Below are 18414 nucleotides of genomic sequence, written 5' to 3'. Positions count from 1 at the left end.
GGCGGTGCCTGCAGAGGTGGTCCCACAGCCTGCGCGCTTGGGCAAAAGCTTCACTCCACCCAGCACCCCAACCCAGAGCTGGAAAGAGCCAGCGGGACCCGGGGGTCCTGGCTCGGCCACCATCAGCCAGGGGACTAGTCACTTTGAGTCTCTCAAACTGGGGTGGGAGATTGGGTTGGGTGAGTTGTTTTTCTTTTTGACAATGAACTTTAAAAAATAATATCTATTGCTCTTTTCCTGACTCTAAAAGCAATACAGAAAATGTACGTGCAATGCAGGAAATCTGCAAAACAGGGAGAAACGAGGGGAAAAACGTATATAAACCCATGACCCAGATAACCACTATCAATATTCTGGCAAACGTCCTTCCAATCTTTTCACTGTGTGTATATATGAATATTTTTAAAGCAGGCTCATGGAGACACGGCTCCAGGCTTTTCTCCTGCAGCATCCCGCAGCCCACATCTCTATATATTCTTGCACTCGTTATCCAGATTCCTTTGTGGTTCTAAAGTTCTGGTTCCAGATCATTCTCAGCTCCAACTGATGATCAGAATCATTTCTGGAGCTTGTTAAAAAACAGACTGTCCCCGCCTCCTGGAGGTTCTGTCAGGAGGGCTGGGTGGGCCTGGCACCCCAGGGTATATCTGGGGGGCAGGTGGGTGAGGACCTCTGCCCTCCGTGGGCTCACAAGCCTTCTCTCCATCCCCCTCCTGAGAATCCTACAAGAAGGAAACCCTAAGCATCCCTGGCCAGCAGCTCTGCTCGCCGCCCCACCTTCCCCTAAGGCACCCAAGGTCTTTGTCCAGCCTCAGCTGCCACCATTCAGCCCCTGGGTCGGTCACAAACCAAAGGATGTATACTGGGCTCTGCTGGGGCAAAGGCCCGTGTGACGAGCGGGCATGTCAGTCACAAGGCCCCCAAATCTGCCCAAGGCCCACGGTGTGTGCACCTTAGAGAAGGTCAAAGCCACCCAGGGCCTCCACGCTAACTCACCTGCTCCAGGAAACAGGCAGGAGAGAGGCCCAGCGCTAGCGTCCAGTGCCCCAGCCAGACTCCAGCCAGCCTCCCCCTCCTCCCTAGAATGGCCATCACATTCCTCCCAAGAGGCTGTCACCCTCCTGAGGGCAGGAGCCAGCCTCGTCCATGTTGGTCCCTGCTACACACTCAATGTGCTCCCCGCAAATTCACAAGTTGAACACTACCCCTCAAGGTGATGACATTAGGAGGTGGGGGCCTTTGGGGTGATTAGGTCATGAGGGTGGAGCCCTCGTCATGGGATCAGCGCTCTTATAAAAGAGACCCCTGAGAGTTCTCTCTCCCCTTCCGACCTGTGCAGACACGGTGAGAAGATGCCATCTATGAAATGAATCTGCCGGAGTCTTGATCTCGGATGTCCAGCCTCCAGAACTGAGAGAAGTCAACGTGTGCTGTGTCAGCCCCCCAGTCTGTGGTCTTTTTGTTACAGACGAAGACAGTTCCACTTTCCACTAGGGCCTTGGGCCCTGCCTGGAATGTCCTATGAGTCTCTAAAAAGTGTTTGTTGCCTTGAATCTTTAACAGTCAATGTTCACTGAGTGCTCACCACATACCGGACACCACCCTAAGGGCTTTTGTTACATTAGCTCATTCACTTCCCATGATCTCCAGGAGACGGAGAGATTTCACTCTCATCCCCGTTTTATAGATGGGAAACCGAGGCACAGAGAGCCTAATGACCAGCCCAACATCACAGCGTGGGCAAGGGTGAAGCCGAACTGAGCCAGCGTGCTGAACCACCACACCGCACTGCCTCCAAACCCCACCCCGCCCCCTAAAAGCCAGACTCGAAAATCGTATAGCGCCTGCTACACACCAGCACTGCACCTGTACTGTGCTGAGCCCCAGACACACACCTGCAAGATGGGCCCTGTGATTCCCATGTCACAAATGTGGCCATGGAGCTGGAAAGCAACGAGGCAGGGATGGGAGCAGAGGGAACCCCTGCCAGACCCCAGGCTCTGGACAAACAGCTGTCGCCACCCACCACTGCCAGGTAGACTGAGATTTCCATCCCAGCCAGGCAGGGCCAGCCCTGTGAGGTGGCACAGGCAAGGGCCAGGGGGGGCAGGTGCACTGGGGTCTGCCTTCCAGCGTGGCCTCGGGCCAGCCACGACCTGCATGACCTGTCCACCTTGCTGAGCTCCGGGAGGACCAAGAGCCCTTGATACAAAGTGCCCAGCCCGGGGCCTGGCATGTAGTAGGTGCTCAATAAGGAGACGGTTACGAAGAGCAAGAACCAGCACAGTCAAAGGAAGTACCTGTGAGAGAAGGGGGAACAGCTGGAAGGGCTGGGACTTGGGTCAGAGATAAAAAATTCAGGAGGGAGGCCGGAGCCCACCAGCTAGCTCCAGGGCAGCTGTTCGCAGGACCCTGGCTCCATCGTGTAAATATTAGGAGAGATGTAAATATGTGAGTGCCACTCTCCCCGGCCCCACCCAAGCCCAGCCTCACTGGAGCTGCAGCCAGGGCAGGGGCAAGATTTCTGCACTCACCAGTGTCCCCATCCCTCCCCCAGCTGCCCTCAAACTCCTCCTCCAGGGCCAGGAGCGGGGGTGGGCACAGCAACCAGGGAGGGAGGGGACACAACCCCACCTCTCCCCTCTCCTCTGCACTGCACCTGCCAAGGTATGAATGGGGCCTTCCCCATGTCACCCCCAAGGGGCCCCAGGGTTTCTTTTGTAGTTTAGCAGAAAAGCAAAGCAGCCCTTTCTGAGGTCTTCTGATGGAGGCCTAGGGAGTAAAGTTCGCCACTCCAGACCCACTCCACCCTCTCTACAGGAATACATCATGTGCCCCTCTCCCACCTGGATTATGCACCACCCAAGTCCCTCCCAGCTCTCTGACCAGGAGGAAAGATGGAGCCTGGAGCCTCTTCATGCCCCGACCTATGCTTGAAAGCACAGGCCCCTCCCACCACCTTCCACCTCGGTGCCAAGGGCACCTGTGCCAGGTGTGGGCACAACAGTGTCTTCCAAACAAACTACAAGTTGGCAGAAATTGCAACGGGAGCCAGCCAGCACCATCTGTCTGGAGACCCTACCTAGTAAGCTCCTACCCAGGACTCTGCTTGGGTGTCCCTTCCTCCAGGAAGCCTTCCTGAACCTACCCCTCTCCTGGGCTCATGCCTGGACCCCCAGAACGCAGAACAGAGCTAGCACTTAGCTGGCACCCACAAACAGCTGTTGAATAAACAGACGAATGAGCTGACTGTCTCTCCCACCCTGGCCATCCTCCTCCTGGCCCACCAGAGACAGAGGGATTCCAGCACTTACTTCATTTTGAACTGAAAGAAAAAACCCAAACCCAGCTAGTCTACAGAGCACTCCTCCCCTGACTTGTGATGGGGGACAGGAGGCAGGGGACAGCAGAGAAGGCCACCCCTCCGGGCCTGGGATGGAGCCAGGAAAACTGGTATGCTTTTACTGTAGATAATATCAGTCTCCAGGGGCTCAGGGCAGAGGCCTGGCCTACCCCTCACAGGGAAACTGCCCACCCACGTGGAAAGGAGGGCCAGAGAGATAGCCCTGCCCAGGGTCGGCTTCCTGCACCCAGGGAGGGGCCAGCAGGGTCCAGGCTGAGATCCTGCCTAGGAGAGTCTGCAGAGCCAGAGACTGCTGGCCACTGATGGGCAGAACCAGAAACATCTCCATCTCACAGGAGACGGCGGAGGGGGCACGGCGAGGCAGCCCGAACCTAGGCCCACTCTGCCTAGGACACCACGCCCTCTTCCTGCCAAAAAGTTCCATCGGTTAGCCTCCCACAGAGAGGGGGCCATCTGTGTTCCAGTGGCTTCCTTCCCCATTCCCAGGGGGACCCTCAGCCACAGTACCTCCCACAAGGAGGTGTCCGGGACCCCCCAGGCCTTGCCCCAGGGGACAGTCAAAAACCCAGCAGCCAGAAGAGCCACCATCAGCCAGCACTCCTCGAAGGGCAGGGGAAGGCTGTGGGTTTGAGGGGTAGAAAGCCAGACAGAACTATCAAAAAAGACTGGTCACTGGCTGCAAAAAGCTCAGAGTTCCAATCTCTCCTTGTTTGAGAGAGGGAAAAACCAGACCCAGGAACTCCCAACTCAGTCTTATAAAAGGCCCAGGCAGCAAGGCAAACCCGACTCCCTACCCCAGCCCATCCCCCGCAAGACCCTCCTGAGGCCCTGGAGGTACACTTGCCCCCCATCTGTACCCAGGGAACACCCATCGAACCCCCAACCAGATGGTCCCTTGGAGGCTGTAGCCAGAGGACAAGTGGAATGGACAGGAGGTGGGGGGGGGGCACCTCGCCTGCCTCCCCTCCCCCATGCCACCCGTCTCTCCCAGTGTTTGAAGGCAGAGACTCCCGCTCTTGGGGACAGGGACACAGGAAGCTCTAAGCCGTGTGTGGGGAGGGCACACTAACGTGTTCAAGGCCAGGTCCCTTGATTCTCTGGATTTTGCAACTTGGGGCAGACATGGGCTTCCCCAGCCGGCCCAGAGACCCTGGCGGGCAGAGAAGGCTGGAGACTACGGGGGCTCAGCATCCCGGGAGGGGCTGTCAGAGACTCAGGAATATGAGACAGAGCGTCAACAGAGAAGAACACCAAACACAAAAATGACAGAGGCAGGTTGGAGCCTTATTCCCAGCGGCTCCCCCGCCTCCCCTGCAGCCCCTGCTCTGTCCTATGGGGCGGGGGGCTCGCTGTGTATATTCTAAGGCCACCATCCTCTTGTCCCTTCGCCTAAATTTCTGGGCATTGGCAGCACTTTAAAAAATGACAACAAACTTGAAGTTTCTAGACCATCTCCTGGTCCAGGCTGAACGGAGCCTCCGGGCTCTGTCCAGACCAAATTAAACAGCCGGAGCCCAGAAATGCCCCAGGCGCCGGGGGTGTCTAGGGGCCAAGCGCTGGGTCTGTTTGGCCGGAGAGATGACAAATCCTCAGCCTCTGGGACCATGTGCCAGAGAGTTCCAGTCTGTTTGGTCTCATAACAACTCAGCCTCCAAATTTGGGAAAAACCGAGAGAACTTTGGAAAGATAGCCACTGTTTGACCATTTTTCCTCAGTGGCTTTGTCAAGAGAAAGCAAAGGAATTGGTTTCCTGGCTGGGTTTCTGGGATGAACCAAAAAACTGACATCCCCTGAGGCCTTCATCTCTGATAAATCTGGTAGCCCGGTACCCCTTACCCCTACCCCAGCCCACCCTTCTACACACACCGCCAGGTCTTTGAGGGTCTACAGCATGCACCCACGTTCCTGCCCATCGGGAGCACCTGGCCTGGCCTGGCAGGAAGGTGGGACTCCTGGGTTTGGGGGCCACCATGGATCCCTTGAGCCTGGCCCCCAGGTCCTTGCTGCTGGCCCCGTGGTCCTGTCTGTACCCCAGGGAGACTCTTCTGATAGCAGCCAGCCCACCCCCAGCACAACGAGTGAGGGGCATTCAGCTGGGAAATGGGGGGCGGGGGTGTGCAATAATAGTGATGGCTAAGCTGAACCGTGGTAGGGGGCTTGATCTCGGAATGTGACAACACCCCCGAACTCTGAACATTCAAGGAAAAAGAGAAGGGGAGGCCCCATTCTGCTCAGCCAGTGCCAGCATGAGGGCTGCAGCACCCCTGAGAAGCATGCCAAGGCCACAGTCACCAAGCTGCCAAGTCCCCGGCCCCTGCAGGGCAAGCATGCCACCTGCACGTTAGTACTTCCTCGGCAACGTCCCTTCATGAATGGGCTGCCAGGCCACTGCTTCCACCAGCAGGCCAGCCTCGCCCAGAAACGTGGCCTGAGCAAGTACCCACCACGTGCTGGGCACAGTGCTGGCCGTGGCTGCCGCTGAGCCTGGGGGCTCACACTCTGGTGGGCTCGTTCCTCCAGGCACAGAGGCCCCAGCCCGTGCCCAGGTACCCTCCCCCCAGCCCTCAGCCTCAGCGGCGCAGGGGTGCAGAGCTCGAGGCACAAAGCTCTGGCCTCTGAGCCCTGGCTCTCCCCACTGGCCCCAGATGGGACCATCCTCCTAGCTCCTGATCTGCCACACATCAGGAGTCGCAAAGGGCTGCTGGTCGAAGAGGATGCCCCAGTCAGCCCGCCCCGCCCCTGACACCAGCCCCCAGTTGCGACTCCCTTTCAGGAAGGCTGGCAGCCAGACCCCACTGTCTTCAAAGTCAGGTCGTCCAGCGTGCGTACACCTGTGTCGCTGTCTGTAGGATGGGCCCTTGGTCCACCCATCTGGGGCACTCTGGGGTGGGGGGATGCAGAGGAGACTGGAATGACCTCCCCAGTGAAGGAACCCTGCAGCCCACCTGACCCAAGCCTCCAAGCTCTGACAGTGAAGAAGCGTGATGGGATGTCCACCGGGCCGGGGCCAGGGCTCCCACGCTGGCCAGCAGCCCAAGTATCTGCTGGACTCAGGGGGACCTCCAGGCAGGCTCCGAATCTGCTGTGCTGACCACGCTACGCAGTCTCACTCACCGCCCCGTCACCACTCGGGGAGACCCTTGCCGGTGGCCTCTGAACCCCTCCCTTCCATCACGCAGATTCTCGCATTTAGGCGTCCACGCCCACCCGGTCCTTGCAAATACCTGACCCCCCACCTCAAGCTCCAACAGCCCCCGCCATGCTCCCGCGAGCAGGCACCAGGCTCAGGCTGTCGGCTATCTCCCCAAGACGACCCGCGGACAGCGGTGTTTATGACCCCATTCAACAGAAGGGGAAACTGAGGCTCAGGGGCCAAGACACCCTCCACCACCCAGCTGTGCAACGGCAGAGTGAGCCTGCCCTCCTAAGCATTACACCGCGCGGGGCTCCCAGCTGCCCTACCCATCACTTCTCCCAAAGGCCCTCTCCCTCTGGATGCAAACTCTGCCCACTTGTCTCTTTCAGACCTTCCTACATGGACTTCCCTGGCGGTCCAGCAGTTGAGACTCCGCGCTTCCACTGCCGAGGGCCCAGGTTCGAACCCTGGTCGGGAACTAAGATTCCGCAAGCCACGCGGCACAACCAAAAAAGAAAAAACCTTCCTAGAGATCCATGTCCTCCAGAATGCCTTTCCAGATCGACGCCCCACAGCACGGGGTGTCCCTCCCTGCTCGACCCACCTCCCTGGCCCACGTCTGACCCTCAGCCCAGCCGATGACGGGGACGCTCCTGCCACCTGGCACGTGTGTCCGCCCTCTGCCTCACAATCAGGACGGTGGGTGAGCCTAGTCCCGGGCCCTGGACACAAGAGCAGCAGGCCAACGAAGCCGGTGGTGGTCGGACCCGTCAGAGAGCCGTCCCCTCGTAGCTGAAAAGCAGGACTCATCCCTCAAGAGTCCAGCAGAATGCCGGCAAGGCTGGCTCCTCCGGTCCACCAAGTACCCTCACGCCACCAGAGATCCTGTCTCCTGCCACCAGATGAGAACTGCGGGAGGCTGTATCCACAAGAGGCCTTGAGTCTTGCTGAAAAGCAAGACTCATCCCTCAAGAGGCCAACTGGCATTAATTAGGGGCAGATCTGCACCTGTCACAAAGCTAGGCCGTGTCCTCCTGGGAGGAAACGGGCACCTGAATCCACCCATCGAGGAAGCCCTTGTCCAGGAGGTGTCTGGGCTCCCAGACGAGCAGGTGCATCTGCATGGTCTCGTCTCCCCAGGAGACCCTCTCCCTGCCCTCTGCCCGTTCTCATGCTCTGGGGCCTAGGGCCTGCTTGGGCTCCAGGGCCTGGCTGGCAGGGTCCTCGAGGGGACGGCAGAGGGTTCAGAAGGGCAGACACGTCCTCCAGGCGGGAGAACAAGGCTCTGGGTCCGGAGCTCCTGGGTCCTGGGCCAGAGAGTGTTTCAACCAACATCAAGGACCTTTAGGATTCTTTCTCCGCGTGCAAATCTGGTTACAGCAAACACTGCTAGGGAAAGTAGGCCAACAGCTGGCACTTGGAAGGGCTTTTGTTACACAAAGACCAGGGTTGTAATAGCGTTTGCGATAGCAGATTTGGCCTGCGTTCACCAGAGAACACGCCGTTCGACTGCTCTGTGCCTGGGAGCCAGATAGGGGACTATGTCACCGCTCGGGCCACCGCATCACCCAGGGAGTGACGGGCACGGAAAGCACCTGAGGCCCATCTTCAAACAGGGGAAAGTGGAAAGTGAGACTCTCTGAAAAAAAATCGCATCAGCAAAACACAAAATACTCTTCTTGCCCCTACATGGGGGTCTCCACGGAGCCCTGAGACCCTCCTCAGAGCGAGGGCAAAGACCAGTGTGGGAGGTTTGCATCCATGGAGGACACTGCCACCCTCTCAGTCCCCCAGGAGACCTGAGTCCACAGACGCGTCCAAAGTAGCAGACGGGCTGAATCCCCGCGCCACCTCGGTGATGTGATGGAGCTTCAGGATCTCGCCCTCAATCCTCCAGGGTGGGGAAGGGGACGGGCAGGAATAATAGGATGAAAAGAGAAGAGCATTCCTCAGGGAAGGGGGCGGATGTGCCCGGGACGTGGGGCATCAGCAGAATTTAACTGTGGGTGCCCGCTCCATACCCCCCCACACACATCCACCTGGGGCAGCTATCTGTCTGCCCTGCAGGGCATGCTGCTCTGGCCTGGGTACTGCCATCGCCCCAAACCTCCAGGAAACACCCCATCAGAGCCCGTCGACCCCCTGCTGCAGATTCCAGTCTGCTCAGACTTACAGTCAGCCCCAGCAACGCCGTGGCTCACAACTCGCCCGGCTTTGGTGGTGGCCCCTGGGGCCTCCATCCTTCGGCCATTGACGTGTGCTTTGAGACGGGGCCAGGTCCGCCAGCCTCAGGAACTACCGGGACCTTGACCCTACCTGCGGAAACTGAGACACCGAGTGGGCAGCCCGGGCTGAGGCCCCCCACTGGCCCCAGAGAAACAGACCAGCACTTCTCCGGCTCCGATCTCAGCCACTCCGGCTGCCTCCCCAGGACGGTCCGGGCTCCCGGCGGGTGGGCACACCTGGGCCTCCGTGGCCTCGCCGTCCGACCGTGGCAAGCCGGCCCCTCTTTATGCCCCAGTCCTAATGGACCAGCTCATTCCAGCCTCCTCCGCTTCTGTCGCTGCCTGAATGCGCTCCTCCTCCCACTGCAGTCAGATTGTGTCTCCTCCACACGACCTTCCTCTGCCCTGGCTCTGCCAGCCTGTATCACCCACTGCTGCTCTGGGTCAGACACTCTCCTCCTTCCCTGCTCGCTCCTTCCCACGTCTATCTGTCCGAGGCTATCAGCCCCAAAACCCAATAACTCCAAGTTCCTGGGGCTCTTAGGGAGGCCGGCTTTCTGGTCCCCAAGCTGGCCGTGCGGAGCCCACACACACACACACAGACACACACACACACACACTCATGCCCAGGTGCACTCGGGGGGCTCTAACTCTCCTGTCTTCAGAGCACAACGGCTCTCCAGGGCACACAATGGAGAGGCTGACACACAGGGAACCAGGGGGTCCGAGGCCTCGCTCCCTAAGAGTGAGAAATCTCCCCCTGAAGGCACAGGGCTTCCAACTGCGGCACCAGGACGATCTCAATGAGACCATTGTCTCCAACTAAATGACAGCCTCGAGAAGCCGCCTGGGAAGCAGCCTCAGAGGCCACCAGCGTCTCCAGATGGGGCACTTCGGGGTGAGGATGGAGTCGCACGCGGGGCCGGGAGGGAGAGGCACTAACAACCTACGTGGCACGAACTGTGACAGACCACACAACCCCCAAACCTCCTCCCCCCCATCCTGCCTCAGGGCTCCCATCGCATCCCTAGAAACACCAGAAAGCTCTGCTTCCAGGTCAGGGACCGCAAGCCAACCTAACTCCCACAGGCCGCAGGAGAAAAGTACACACAGCGCGGAACCTGAAGGCGGCAGTCTCCAGATTGGCCAGTTCTCTCGCTCGGACACTCAGGAGATGAAAGGCCCCTGAGGAGCTGCGGGAGGGCTGCTGGGGGCAGGCGGAAGGCGAAACACAAGGAAGGAGACTCGGGGAGGGTGCTGGGTATGAGCATGCGCCCCAAGAGGTCCCGACGTTGGGGTACAAGCCATCACAGCTCTGCAGGCCCACACTCCCCTTGTTCAGTGCTCAGCGTCAGAGTCGGAAAACTGCTCCAGCCACAGAGCCAGCCCCCAGCCGACCCATCCCTCGCACAGGGCAAGCCGGCCACTGGACCCCACCCCCTCCTGTCTCTCCACCCCCTGCTAAGCCAGTCCAGGCCCAGCCCAGAATCACAGCCTCTGGGGCTCTGCTTGGGGCCCAGCCAGGCTCTGGTCCCGGAGAAGTGCCCCCCGCAGATGGGGCTGACCTCAGGTGGGCCACGTGCACGGCTGGGCTCTGGACCCCCAGATCCCAGTCCTGATTCTGCCCTTGGGGGAGGGGGACCTCCCCGCAAGGCCTGGCACCTGGACGTCTGTTAACTCCTTTCAGCCCAGCCTTCCCAAGGCCAGGTCCACCAGAGGGCTCTGCCCAAGGCTGCCTGGGAGCCCCTCCGAGGGGCGGGGGCTCCAGATCCCAGCAGAAGCAGACCCGCCCCTCAGAAATCCGGCCCCTAAGTGCTGGAGACTATTGTGTGAGCTTCCCTTTCGACCGCTTTATTTACTCCCCAAGACGCAGGACGCAGAGCCACAGGCAGTCACGAGGACGCACGAAAGCCGCACACACGAGCCCAAGACCGGGATGCCCTACCGCATCCGGCGGGAGAAGCCCCCCAAGTCTCTCAACACTTTGTAAACCCCGGAGGGGGGAGGGGACCAAAACGCGCTCCCAACCGGCAAGCAGGCCCCTCCTCCCCCCATAGCCGGACTCCGGGAGGAGGAGAAGGAGGTCCCCAGGCCCGGATGGGGGCCGATGGGACGCCCCCCTCTAGACTCGCCGCGGCCTGGGCCGTGTCCACTCGGGTCCCTGCCCAGCCCGGATTCGGCTCAGCCCCGGCTCCGAAACTGGTGTGGGGGAGGGGGCTGTCCTGCGGGCGGGACGCGGGGGCGGGTAGCGAACTCCCCCAACCCGCCGCAGGGCCAGGGCCCCGAGGCCGACGGGCAGCGCGGGAGGGAGCGGACTGAGCGACAGCTGAGAGCGAAACCGCGCGCCAGGGCCGTTTGAGGAAGCCCCGCGAGCCCTCGAGGAGACTGTCGTCGCTCGGCAAACACAAACAACAATAAAAGGAAGGAAACCCGGCGGCAGCGCGCAGGGCGAGCGCAGGGGCCAGCGAGGGCGCGCGGTCCCCGCGTCCCCCTAACGGGGTGCTCCACGGAGGCGACGCGGGCGCGGGGCGGGGGGCGCGGCGGGAGGGCGCCCCATCGGGGTCCTGCCTCCCCGTCCGCGCCCCCGTCTCGCCTGAGATCCTCCCCGAAGGGCCCCCGAGTACGCCCGCGCCGCGGTGGCCGGCGGGCACCCACCTTCGAAGTCCGAAATGATCCCGTCCAGCTGCGCGTTGACCGCGGGGTCGGACATGGTGGCTCGCGGGCGGCGCGACGCGCGGAGGGCGGCGGCGAGGAAGCGCCCCGGCCGGCACGGGCCCTGCGCGCTGGCTGGGGGGCCCCGCCCGCGCTCCCGCCGTGCAGAGCTGGCCGCCGGAGCCCCTCGGCCCCCGGGCTCGGCTGAATGAATGGGGGAGGCGGGCGGGCGCCGGCGCTCCCTGCTCCCCGCGCCGCCGCCCCGCCCCGCCCCCGCCTCCCGGGCGGATCAGGTTCCCGCACCCGCGGCCCGGCCTCCACTCCTCGCACTGGCTGCTCCGCCCGCCTGTCAAGGTTGGGCCTGGGGGGCTGGGACCCGAGCGGCCGCCGCGGGGACACGCCGAGTCCCGGGCACCCGACCCGAGAGCCCCCCCTTCTCCCCGCCTGGCCCGCGCCCAGGGGACGGCGACGGACGCGGCCCCGGCGCCCTGCCCCCCCGACGCCCCGCTGCGGCCAGATGTGGGCGGATGTGGAGGTCGGGCGGCGGCGCGGGGGCGGCGCCGAGGGGGGAAGAGATTCCTCCCCTTCCCTGGGGCGCAGGGTTCCTTCTGCGGGACGTTTTATTTACGCAGCCAAACAAAGTTCGCCGCCGCCTTCCCGCGCGCAGCGCCTCCAAGGGTTAAGCGCTCGGACTGGCGGCCGGCAGGAGCCCAGCCTGTGGGCCAAGAGCCGAGGGGCGAGCGCCAGTCATGTGACCCGGGGCGGGGAGGGGGGCGCCAAATCCCACCCTCTCGGGGCACCTCTCCAGCTGCTCCCTACCCTCAGCCCACCACCGCCCCCGAGGTCGCTGCTGCACCCTCGGGGGCGGTGTCAGAAAAGGCGCTGGCCCACCGGGGACGCGGGGCAGGGACGGAACACCCTTGTCAGAACCGCCAGGGACACGTGCCACTCCAACGCTGCACAACAAGGGGCTTCCTGAAGGCAGAGCGTAGACCCCGTGTTCTCCCTGGTAAGGAGCAGATATTTCAAAGTATCTGAAGGGAGGAGTTGGGGGAGGGGACGGGGAGCAAGGGGCCTGCCGGTGAGGCTCGGCCCCATCTGGCCCACACCTCAGGCCTGGCCTTGCCCTCCTGGGCAGTTAATTTCTACCCTTCGTACATTCGACAAACATTGATTAAGCCCTATTACCTACAAGGCAGGCAGGTCCCAGGGCCTGGGGACAAAAGGATGGGCTGGAACTTGAAGAGCAGCCAGGAAGGGCCCTCCAGGTCTGACACCAACAATGTGGGGGGGGGGGTCTCTTCCAATCCCCCCAGCCAGTTAGGCACTCCTGCCTATCCTCCCCTCATTTCCTTAGACCCAGGGCCTCTGCCCCAAGTCGGGGGCCCGTGTGAGAATAGCAGGGAAAGACGCTCTCTGAGCCGGTGGGCAATTCGGCAATACGGTTCCCTCCGGGTGGCATGCGAGTGCCCGAGAGCTCGTCCTGGGTCTCAGACTGGTCAGTGCCACTCCCCTCCCAGCCCCCACGCCCCCAGTTCTGAAAGATCCCAAATGCGCAGCGGATGCTGAGGCCTGACCGCCATCCCGGTTATTCAGGGCCTCTTGCGTTATTCAGGGCCTCTTGCGGAGAATGCAATGCGCTAGGCATGAGGAGCTTTTTTAAGTTGATGAAATCGAGTCCTTCCTTTTTAAGAAAAGCAGTCTCTCCCTCCCCCATGCTTTGGATATTTTGAACTATTTTCAACCAAGTGAGTTTGTGGACAAGGAACTGCAAAACCACAGACATTTCAGATGTGCACACACCCTCTGCCTGGGAGCTGGGGTTTCAGAAATGGAGTCGCCACTGTCATTAATAGCACCCCTGGTGGCATCCACACCAGCCCGGGGCATTTCTTGTCTGAAAACCAGCACCTGGGCCCACCTGATAGTCCAATCTTCTGGCCACCTGCCCAGCCCGTATTTGGGGGTTTGGTGGTCCACTGCCCCTAAGAAACAGCCTAATGCCATAACCCCCTGGGAAGATACTGGGTCTCAGAGACAGGGCAGCATCCAGCCTGGGCCACAGCATTATTCTCCAGTGTTTTTATCAGAAGCACCTGGTGAGTGTAGACACACCCATGCGATTGTTCTCCCAGGGAGCTGGCTTGGAGTTCTCCCAGATTCGCATAGGTTCAGCTTATTGTGCATTATTCACTTCCATTCACAGTGGAGCCAAACACACTTAAGCTTATCTCCTCAGGGAGCCCAGCCAGGGCGCACGCCTCACCAAAATGCTCCCCTATGGGAACCCGAAGGACAATGGCAGGAGGGAGCGGACCTCCGAGGCCAGAATGTTGGCGCGACTGTGCTCCAGACCCCATCCAGTCCATCCCCCTGCCTGCCTCTGGCCCCCCTTCACTTAACCACTGAGGCTGCCGTTGCCAGGCCTAGACACCTCCAGGTAAGGAGAGTCCCCCATGTTCCCTCAGGAAACCGACCCCGGCACTTGGCCACACTCCCAGCCAGGAAGTTCACCCTTGTATCTAACCAACCGCTCTAATTGTACATCATTTATTTCCTCTTTTTTTCTGTCCTCAGAGGAGATGGGAAACAGCTGGGCACCACTCTTCAAGTAATAATTACCTCCTCCAAACTCAAAGACAATCCAGTTGCTCCTCGGCCTTCTCTTTCTCAGCTTAAATCATCTGTCCCCGGCCCTTTAATCATCCCCCATCCTTTGATCACTTCTGATGACTGTGTCCAAATTGGGGCTCCAGGACTTTAATAAGGCCTGATCCCTGTAGGATGGGGAGGGTGCCCTGACCCCCTGTCCCAGGGCATGTGCAGTCAGGGCCGGGGTCTGGACAGACAGTCCTGGTAGGGGCGCTGGGCAGATAACAGCAGCAGCAGCAGCAGCAGAGGGAAGAAAATGAGCTTAAATTTGGCGAGAGAAAAAGAACTGCAATGCGTCCAAATTCTGTGATGGTGCGCTCTCCCAAGGCCATGGGGGGAAGGCAAGACCGTTTGTAGGCCTGGCCCAAGGGGAAGGTGTGATCAGGGTGACATCAGAGGGGCCACCTACCTCACAGGTCCGCCATGAGACATGTAGTGGGGTGAATGGTGGGCCCCCCAAAAGATATGTCCATTCCAAACCTCAGAATGAGACCTGGCTTGGTATAAGGATCTTTGCAGACGAATGAAGCTAAGGATCTTGAGACTAGATCACCCTGGATTACAGTGAGCCCTGAATCCAATGACCAGTGTCCTTACAGAGACCAAAAAGGAGAAGACACAGAGGCGCAGAGAAAAGGGCCTCGTGAAGTCAGAGGCAGGGGTGGGAGTGATGCAGCCACAAATCAAGTAACACTTGGGACCCCAGAAGCTGGAAGCAGCAAGGAAAGACTCTTCCCCAGAGCCTTCGGAGACAGCTTGCCCTGCTGTCTCCTTGATTTCAGGCTTCTGGTCTCCAACTGTGAGAGAATAATTTTTTGTCACGTTAAGCCCCCCAGTTTGTGGTTCTTTGTTACGGCAGCCCCAGGACGCTCCTACAGACCTTAAATTCCCATCTGAATCATCCCTTTAGGCCAAAGCTGCCTCTCCCAAAGATGTCTCATAAGCCACAAAACCTGCAGTCAGCAGTGAACGCTGGCCAGCAGGTGGCAGTCCTGAGGGGGCTCGGGGGCACTCAAGACAGCAAGTTTTCATAAGAAAAGCTGGAGGCCAGGGCTGGGTGAGAAAGGTGTAAATATGAAGCCTTTCTGGAGATGGAAAGAGCAGGCCTGAAGGGAAACCCCACAGGTCCAGCCCAGGTGGCGTGACCCTTGCAAAGCATGGGAAGAACGGGAGGAAATGGATGGGCGGAAACAGCCATTTGGCTCGCCCGTCAGTGTCCCTGACCCCACGCTCCAGGGGGGTGGCATGGGGAGCAGAGGGAGGATGGTGGCTCTTTGCCCAGCGAAACCGGGCCTTTGGACCGGACAGCCCATGCAGTGGACCATCTGGCTGCTCTGGGGCAGGGGCCATATGGTCTCAGCTCTACGTGCACCTGGCGCCCAGCAGGGCCTTCCTGAGCCGCAGAGCCTCGGGTCCAGCAGCTGCTGAGCCTTCCACAGCCCCCAAGCCCCTTCAGCCCACCATCTCGGTAAACGGCACCACCATCTACCTAGCCGCTCAAGCCAAATATCGAGGCATCACCCTCGAGTTCTCCCTTTCCCTCCCCACCACATCCAAGCCATCAGGAAGTGTCTGCCTCAGAAATACCTGCGCACCAGTCTACTTCTGCCCTCCTCAAGTTCCCCCCTCCAGCCCGCCCCCTCTTCCAGAGCTATGCTGCCTAAGGTTTAACAACCAGCAAAAACAACTCTACCTGATATGTAGCATTTGCCTATTTCTGCGGTGTAAGTACTCCCATCTTGGCCAATTTGGGGCTACCAATGAGACACCACTGAAACTGGGGCTGGATATCGTTTATATGTGGAATCTAAAAAATGGTACAAATGAACGTATTTACAAAACAGAAATAGAATTACAGATGTAGAAAACAAACTTATGGTTACTGGGGGGAAAGGGTGGAGAGGGATAAATTGGGAGATTGGGATTGACATATACACACTACTATATATAAAATAGATAACTATTAAGGACCTACTGTATAGCACAGGGAACTCTACTCAATACTCTGTAATGACCTGTATGGGAAAAGAATCTAAAAAAGAGTGGATATATGTATATGTATAACCAAATCACTTTGCTGTACACCTGAGACTAACACAATGTAAATCAACTATACTCCAATGGAAATTAATTAAAAAAAAAAAAGAAAAGAAACTGGGGCTGGGAAGAGATTGCAGTAGCTGCCGTTATACAGCGTTTCTACCATAGAGATACAGCAGAGGTGAAGAACTCAAGAACAAAGATCATCCATTCATCTATTGTTGGACATTTAGGTTGTTTCCCTGTCCTGGCTATTGTAAATAGTGCTGCAATCAACATTGGGGCACATGTGTCCTTTTGAATTATGGTTTTCTCAGGGTAGATGCCCAGTGGTGGGATTGCTGGGTTATATGGTAGTTCTATTTTTAGTTTTTTTAAGGAACCTCCATACTGTTCTCCATGGTGGCTGTATCAACTTACATTCCCACCAACAGTGCAAGAGTGTTCCCTTGTCTCCACACCCTCTCCAGCATTTATTGTTTGTAGATTTTTTGATGATGGACATTCTGACCAGTGTGAGGCGATACCTCATTGTAGTTTTGATTTGCATTTCTCTTATAATTAGTGATGTTGAACATCTTTTCAAGTGCCTCTTGGCCATCTGTATGTCTTCTTTGGTGAAATGTCCATTTAGGTCTTCTGCCCATTTTTTAATTGGGTTGTTTGTTTTTTTTTGATATTGAGCTCCATGAGCTGTTTGTATGTTTTGAAGATTAATCCTTTGTCCGTTGCTTCATTTGCAAATATTTTCTCCCATTCTGAGAGTTGTCGTTTCGTCTTGTTTATGGTTTCCTTTGCTGTGCAAAAGCTTTTAAGTCTAATTAGGTCCCATTTGTTTATTTTTGTTTTTATTTTCATTACTCTAGGAGGTGGGTGAAAAAAGATCTTGCTGTGGTTTATGTCAAAGAGTGTTTTTCCTATGTTTTCCTGTAAGGGTTTTTTAGTGTCCAGTCTTACATTTAGGTCTTTAATCCATTTGGAGTTAAGATGTGGTACGTATATACAATGGAATATTACTCAGCCATAAAAAGGAACAAAATTGGGTCATTTGTAGAGATGTGGATGGACCTAGAGTCTGTCATACAGAGTGAAGTAAGCCAGAAAGAGAAAAATAAATATCATATATTAACGCATATATGTGGAATCTAGAAAAATGGTACAGATGAACCTATTTGTAGGGCAGGAATAGAGACACAGATGTAGAGAACAGACATGTGGACACAGAGGGGGAAGGGGAAGGTGGGACGAATTGGCAGATTAGGTTTGACATAAATACACTACCATGTATAAAACAGATAGCTAGTGGGAACCTGCTGTATAGCACTGGGAGCTCAGCTCGGTGCTCTGTGACGACCTAGATGGGTGGGATATGGGTGGGGGGGAAGGAGGTCCAAGAGGGAGGGGATATAAGTATACATATAGCTGATTCACTTCATTGTACAGCAGAACCTAACAGAACATTGTATAGCAATGTTACTCCAATAAATAAATAAAAAATAAATTAACTCAAAAAGAACAAAGATGATGGTTAAATGTAGTAAGATACTTCGGAAGGGGTGAGCTTTGTGTATTTATTATCTTTGTTCTTAATATAATTACTTGTAAGTAATTTAATTCATACCATATACATCTACTGTTCTGCTCTCACTTCCCTTCACCCTAGAACTCACGGCGAGGCTTTAAAAGTGAGATCAGACTACGTCACCTCCCACAGCTTAAGAGTCGAGTGCAGACTCCTTACCGAGGTCGCCGAGGTGCCAGGTGCCTGGCCTCTACCCGCCGCTGCAGCCTCACCTATTCACTCGGCGCCCCCGGCCTCCTCCCTCTCCTCCGGTCTGCCTCCTGCTGCCGGACACCTGCATAGCTGTCCTCTCTGCCTGGACGGCCTCCCCCAGGTCTTGCCCCTGATGGCTCCCTGCCTGTCATTTCCGTTTAAATATCAGAGCGACCACCCCAGGGCCCCCCAGGAGACCCCTTGAGCCAGTTGCTTCCTTGCCTCCAGACCTGCAACGGAGACTCCCCGAGACTCCCCTGAGACCCCGTTAGACCCTGTGGAATGACAGAGTTCAGTTCCCTTTGCGGGGTGGCAGGGTCGCGGGGACTCCTGACAGGGAACCGGCCCAAAGGGGCAGAGGGCCCTCTGGGACTCCCCTGGACTCCCTGCACTCCTGCCGGCCCCACACAGACCAGCCCCAGCCCCAGCATTCAGGGTGACAGGCAGGGCGTTGCCTGCACTGGACCAGGCTTCCGGGACCCGTGTCCCTTTATCAAAATCAGCAGTAACCGTGCTTCAGACCACTGAGTCTCTCAGGCAGCCTGAGTTTGAATCTTCCCGTGAAGCCCGT

At 57.9% G+C, this 18414-nt stretch overlaps 1 protein-coding gene across 5 annotated transcripts in view; it reads right to left on the bottom strand.

Moving 5' to 3' along the window:
- The window catches only part of SEPTIN9 (septin 9), a 166172-nt gene that overhangs the window by 94989 nt on the left and 52769 nt on the right, over window positions 1-18414 (bottom strand). Inside the window, exon 1 of one of the 5 annotated variants that reach the window (XM_036836227.1) lies at window positions 11381-11649. The exons of 3 other annotated variants lie outside the window; for them this stretch is intronic. In XM_036836227.1, the coding sequence (XP_036692122.1) occupies window positions 11381-11435 (55 nt within the window). In that variant the 5' untranslated portion in view covers window positions 11436-11649. Of the gene's footprint in view, window positions 1-8884; window positions 8968-11380; window positions 11650-18414 lie in introns of those variants that run through there. One more of the 5 variants, XM_036836228.1, reaches the window with a different exon arrangement.

Source organism: Balaenoptera musculus, chromosome 20 (genome assembly GCF_009873245.2).
Source record: "Balaenoptera musculus isolate JJ_BM4_2016_0621 chromosome 20, mBalMus1.pri.v3, whole genome shotgun sequence".
Classification (NCBI taxonomy): domain Eukaryota; kingdom Metazoa; phylum Chordata; class Mammalia; order Artiodactyla; family Balaenopteridae; genus Balaenoptera; species Balaenoptera musculus.
Note: the sequence above shows the minus strand (reverse complement) of the source record. Positions and strands in the feature narration are given on the sequence as shown.